This window comes from Eucalyptus grandis, chromosome 3 (assembly GCF_016545825.1).
Source record: "Eucalyptus grandis isolate ANBG69807.140 chromosome 3, ASM1654582v1, whole genome shotgun sequence".
NCBI lineage: Eukaryota > Viridiplantae > Streptophyta > Magnoliopsida > Myrtales > Myrtaceae > Eucalyptus > Eucalyptus grandis.
Genome location: NC_052614.1, coordinates 59821155 through 59827154, shown reverse-complemented (window position 1 = coordinate 59827154; position 6000 = coordinate 59821155). Strand labels below are relative to the sequence as shown.

The following is a 6000-nucleotide window of genomic DNA, read 5'->3' as shown; positions in this document are numbered from 1 at the left end:
CGATCCAAGTGATTATCAGATGTGATCGAGAGAGGATCTACCCTTGAACGCCGGGACCGTCAAAAATCTCCATCGCGATCCTAAGTACGCACTTGATTCATGCGGGGTCAAAGAAGAATCTAAGAAGCCTCGGACTTGGACTAATCGACATATATGTGCGTGTTTCTCGGGTTGAAAATAATGGGGTGCGAGGAGCTAGATATTATCTTGTACTAGTGACTTTCTTGTCCTTTTTCCAGTTCACAACAATGTCAAACTTTGATGATTGCCACTCATTTTTTGAGGTTCCCGTTTCAAAGTGATGTTCTTTAGTGAAATCAGCACGACACTTCCAAAAAAACCAAGGTCAACTTCACAAATTCTTGGCATTTACCTCGCACAGAATCGTCTTTTTTTTTCTTGTAAGTCGGAAATTATCGAATTTTTCTTATATTTATAAACAAATAAAATAAAGATTCGACTGAATTTGAAGTTCGGGATCTCTAAGATGCGTTAAATCACTTTTCCTGAGGCAATTGCTGCTTCCACGATTTATCACATTCATAGGGAAGTTGACTCTAAGGGCACGACAATATCTGTCCAATTTCCTAAAAACTCCCAGCATTAGACTAGCCCCGCTCTGCCAAGAAGTTTTTTTGTCTTAGAAAAAACTTCAAATTTTACGTTAAATTCCAAATTTACCTTGACTGTTTTTTTTTTTTTTTTTTGGGATAACACCCCAAATTTTACATCTAGTCCCAAATTTGCCCTAAATTTTGCTTTGACTAAAAAAAAATCACCAATTTTCAATCTATTCTCAAATCTAGCCCCATGGTCTAGTCCTAACTTGACATGACATTTCCACATCAATAACAAGTCTACATCAGCGAGGTGTCTTGGAATATTATCTCAATAGTCATACCATTCTATGATATGAAAATTAGGGACGACCAATGGCAATTTTTGGATAGAGAGCTAATGGTGGTAGATTTGGGACTAGAGTATAAATTGGTGAGATTTCTCTTAAATAAAAAGGGCTAGACCTAAAGTGTTTTTCCTTTGGACAACTAAAATTTCAAGGTAGATTTGGACTAGACCTAAAATTGATGGGTTTTTCTAGACAAAAAAAAAAAGTCTGGGAAAGAATTGGGAATCTACCTAAAGTTGGGGTTTTTTTTTAATAAATTAGGCTCAACTAATTTCTCGAAACTAATCATAATGTAGACTAGCTAATCACAATCGACGGTCGCAATTCCCCATTTGGATCATAATCTTGGGCTTCGAGAGTCACAAGAGTTAAACGTCATCCAGACAAACTCAAGCCCAATTTTCCAAAGGACCCAACGAAGATCTGTAATATGAGAGAGCCCATCTAATGATCCAATGCTCTTAGGCCTACTAGCGAGCCCACACGCAAATAATAATCATTATTGTTTATACCCTCCTTCACATATTTGAACTCTTCATCTCCTCACCTCTTACTTTTGATATTGAACTTTTTCCCAAAAGCACATTACAAATTCCACAGTCAATTTACATATGTGCTCTTAAGACTAATATGTACTTAAGCAATTGCTCTCATGGTGATATGCAACTTGTGTCATTTTGTGAAGATCTGTTTTCTTTATGCGATAAAGCCCTGCAAACGAACGGGAGATAAGTGCCAAATCAGCACATTTGCACGTTCTATCAGATCCATTCCCATGAGTTCAGTGTGTCTTCGGCAATTAAATTATCGATAGAGATTCGCCAGGTGCTCCAAAACCTTAAATACCCCCATTAATATTAAAGGAAAAAAAAGGTAAGTTATCTTGTGGGGATATATGTACTCAATATATGAAACGTCTCTTAGGAAAATTGTAATTTCATTTAAATAGGGTTTGATTAGGCAGAGAAGACACCCTAACGGGTGAAAGGATTTTCCTGGCATGTGTTCTTTCCATTATTTTTCCTCTCTTAACGAGTCCTTCTTTTCTAGTTTGAGGCTTCATTTTGGAAAATGTGACATACATATTTTCCAGAAAAATTGCAATATTTTTTATATTCAACTGAAACATGAAAACAAACTGAGAAATATATGTTGTCATTTGATTAAAAAAATCTGATTTGATTTTCCTAAATAAACATACCTTATTTGAACACTTGCGCATAAGCAACCGAAAATTGAGTACAAACACTAAGGTTTGGAGTTTGGCCTCAATGGACCTTGACTCGAGCATGCGTACCTAGTCCCGAGTGCAAGCATCGGCATCAATCTCAGGTTTGGCCTTGATGGATCCAAGTGTTGGAGACCAGGGCACAAGCCGACTTCAATGAATTCGAGCGCAAGTGTCAAGGACTCATGCGTGGGCATCAGAGTGTCAAGCCCAACCTTGATGGACTTGGCCTTGATAAATAGGGGTGCAGACATTGGGGTCCCGAGCCTAGCCTTGGAAGGACGCAGGTATGGGCATAAGTGGCAAATTCCCAAACCTAATTTCAATGGAACAAAGCCTGAACACAAGGCGTCGAGGTCCCAGGCCCACCTTCAATAAACCCAAGCACTATCATTAAGCTTTGCCTCAATGCATTTAGTCCCCAATGTAGGGACATGGATACTAGGGACCCAAGCTCGGCCTCAATGATATGGGCACGGCCTCGATGGATACAAGCCTGGGCATCGAGGACCCAAGCATTGGCACAAGGGTCGCAGGACTAGCCTTAATAGGCCTAATCCTAGGCATGGGGTCTTGAGCTTAGCCTTAATGAACCTAGTCCCAAGCCTGGGGTCTTTAGCCCGAGTGCTTTGGACCTGAGCCCAACCTCAATGGACCCTTGCTCAAGCAAGACCACTGTGGTCTCAAGCTTGGCGTTTGTTGACCCTAGCCAAGTCGTTGAGGAGCCACCAATATTTTGAAGTCCTAGACCCTCCTAGACTCAACCACCAACATTAGTGTCCCAAGTCCAACCTCTATGGATTTAGACCTAGGTTTGAGGTTCCAAATCTAGTCTCATTGACCTAGGCTTGGCTTCAATTGATCTCGGTGGACCCAACCCGAACCTCGAGGCTCAAGTCCACCATCAAGGGCCGAGAACAAGTGTCGAGGTTTCTATGCCCAAACACTGTGTTTCTAGTTCAAGTGTAAAAATCTAATCATATTTTAAATAAAATTTTAATTTTTCAAGAAGAATTATTTTCTTGGATTTAAGTATATATTTTTCTTTGATTACAAAAACCATTTTCCATTAACTATTTTTCCTAAGCAGTCCAAACACCTAAAAATGAAGAAAAATCATAAAACAAGCGAAGTCTAATCACTAGCGCGTCAGTTTCCCAAAAGACCCATGATTTGCAAAAGATTTTTCAAATAACAGTTGCTCATGTCACTTATAAAAATATAGGAAAACATTTTTATCTACCATAAAACTAATTAAGCATAAATTACTATCGATTGTGAAAATATAATGTTTATTGACTAAATTTTTTAAGAAATATATTTTTGGAAAATATTGCAGCGTCGTCACGATTACTCCACCGTGAAGTAATGGAACTAGTACTACTAACGATGTCGCGAGGATGACTCCATCTTCCAACAAAAGTACAACTCCGCCTCGGGTCATAAATTCCCCAAGCCCGCGTTCCTCAGTCAAATCTCCAAGCCATGGCGACCCTGGACTCCGACGTGCCGATGACCCCTGCCGGCGAGGGGTCCAGCAGCGCCGCCGCCGCCGCCCCTCCTCCTCCTCCGTTGTCCTCCTCCTGCTGCTCGTCGTCGTCGTCGAGGAAGCCGAAGCGGTTCGAGATCAAGAAGTGGAACGCCGTCTCGCTCTGGGCCTGGGGTAACTTCGCCCTCTTAAACCCTAAACCCTATTTTCCCTCTGCTTCCTTATAGCTTTATGGGTGCATTCGGTATTGATCGGAATCTCCGTTCCCTCTGCTGGGTTAATTGCAGATATCGTCGTGGACAACTGCGCTATCTGCAGGAACCACATCATGGATCTTTGTGAGTTCTTGGTCGGCTGCCTCGGTAACGTGATTTCGAAGCCTATTTAGATTGTGTGTGTGATCTCTGAGGTTGTGTTTTTTGGGTTCTTGTCGTCAGGCATTGAGTGCCAAGCTAATCAGGCGAGCGCGACCAGCGAGGAGTGCACGGTCGCTTGGGGTAAGCATCGAATTTTCGCAATTCTGTCTGTTTAGGGCGCCGTCATAGTGCAGCGTTGCGGTTATTAGATATTTTCTGTTTGATGAGGGAATAGTGGATTGCGATGATGCTAGAATTTGGAATTTAACTGATGATGCGTGGTGAATGTGGGAGCATTGGGGTTTTTAATTAAGGGTATTCGTCGATTGGTGTTCTCGAATCAAAGCATGTAGATGGTGATTACTGTTTATCTTATGAGCAAATCAGTGTTCTTTGAGAGTAACCTCAATTTGTACTTGAACACGTGCATTATCAACTTTCATCACGGAATCATAAAAGGTCTGTTATTATACTAAAATGAAGTTTCCGGTGTGAAGATTTCTGTGATTGAAAATGCTATGTTTCCTAATTGTAATGATTCCTGTGTCTATTTGCTTTGGTCTTCTTTCAATCCCTTATCAACTGAGGACTTAGTCATTAGATCAGTTCTTCTGAATGGGGATCAGCTGTAGGAGGGAAGATCTTTGAGGGTTTTGATACCCATCGTTCTGGGCTTATTTCTCTGTAATATTCTCACCAGTGGAAATTTTAGCTTTTTAAGATGATTTGTACCCTAATAAATTGATCTTTACCAACAGTCCATTTCGCCTCACATGAATAAGACTCGCCATGATTGATATTAGCATAATGGAAATTAGAGGAAAAAGCACACTTTGATGTATGAGTGCACTTTTTGCTCTCGGAATAGTAGGAGTTCGTTGCGATCAGTTGTGTTTTCGTTGCTACTTGTGTTCGTAGTTTATATTGGCATATTGACTACTTTCCTTAGCTGAAATTTTCCATGTGGGGCACAGTCCATTTCCTTGTCTAAGATGTCCCATTTACCTGCCTAAGTGTGCCCACTGTAAAAGTTTAGTTACAACATTTATTATGAACCATTACTCCTGGGTTCTCTGACCAACAAAAGAGAAAAAAATTCTGGGTGCTTGAGAGTCAATCACTTAATATTCTAATTGGGAAGTACTATATAACAGTTTGTACTCTTTTGAGAGTAATCGTCTGGCGGTTCCCTTGTTGCTCTTTCATTGTAGTTGTAAAATTATTTTGAGGAAGGAACGCTCTGCCCTGTTTTAAGAAACTGGATTACCATGAAGATGATTCTTTTATTCAATTTTAGTCTATCTAGGTTTCTACTATCATAAATGATAGATGGATGATTTTAATTTTTTAAGGTTCATTGTTCTTTTGAAGAACAAAAGAAAGGTCCATTATTCTTTTGTTATCTCTGGTAAGAGCAGTCTGTTTATCTTGGGCAACTGTTTCCTTGGCTCATCAAATCTCTCTACTTGATGCTATAGGAGTTTGCAACCATGCATTTCATTTTCACTGCATCAGCCGATGGCTCAAAACTCGTCAAGTGTGTCCATTGGGTATGTTTTAAGCTGAAATCCTTGTCTCTAATTAATTACACATTGCTGAATAGTTTAGGTATGTGGTCTGATCTTTTGATTGTGCCTTGCATTTTACAGATAATAGCGAATGGGAATTTCAGAAGTATGGTCATTAGAGCCTCCTATTGGACATCCTTTTGCTGCTATTTCGATACTGCACTTAAGTCGGAAGGCACTATGTGTTGAGCTGTCGAAACATTTGACTTTCAGCCCTCTAACTTCCCCCCTCCCCCTGTTACAGTTTCATTGAATGGAGAGTGATCAGAAAACATGATTTGCAGTTAATGCGATTCTCTCTCTCTCTCTCTCTCTCTCTCTCTCTCTCTAGTCTGCAGGCTGTTCTATTGGGGTCTGCATATGTTACGTGATTTTACATTAGGCATTGGGCTGTGATTTGGCGCTTTAGTTAGGCTATGCTTCTAACTTTTGAGGCGTGAAACCTGTTGTGC

The 6000-nt window shown here is 40.4% G+C and overlaps 1 protein-coding gene across 1 annotated transcript; it reads left to right on the top strand.

Annotated features, from left to right (window-relative positions):
• Window positions 1-3546: 3546 nt before the first annotated feature.
• On the top strand, window positions 3547-5856 carry LOC104437993 (RING-box protein 1a). Its single transcript, XM_010051047.3, has 5 exons — window positions 3547-3798; window positions 3912-3962; window positions 4062-4121; window positions 5459-5530; window positions 5630-5856. The coding sequence occupies exons 1-5, from the start codon at window positions 3621-3623 to the stop codon at window positions 5665-5667; spliced, it is 399 nt and encodes a 132-aa protein (XP_010049349.2). The 5' UTR covers window positions 3547-3620; the 3' UTR covers window positions 5668-5856.
• The last annotated feature ends 144 nt before the right edge of the window (window positions 5857-6000 follow it).

Coding starts and splice junctions, on each gene's coding strand:
- LOC104437993 (XM_010051047.3), top strand. CDS start 3,621: ATGGCGACCCTGGACTCCGACGTGCCGATGACCCCTGCCGGCGAGGGG. Junction 3,799..3,911: donor CGTCTCGCTCTGGGCCTGGG/GTAACTTCGCCC, acceptor GGTTAATTGCAG/ATATCGTCGTGGACAACTGC. Junction 4,122..5,458: donor GGAGTGCACGGTCGCTTGGG/GTAAGCATCGAA, acceptor TTGATGCTATAG/GAGTTTGCAACCATGCATTT.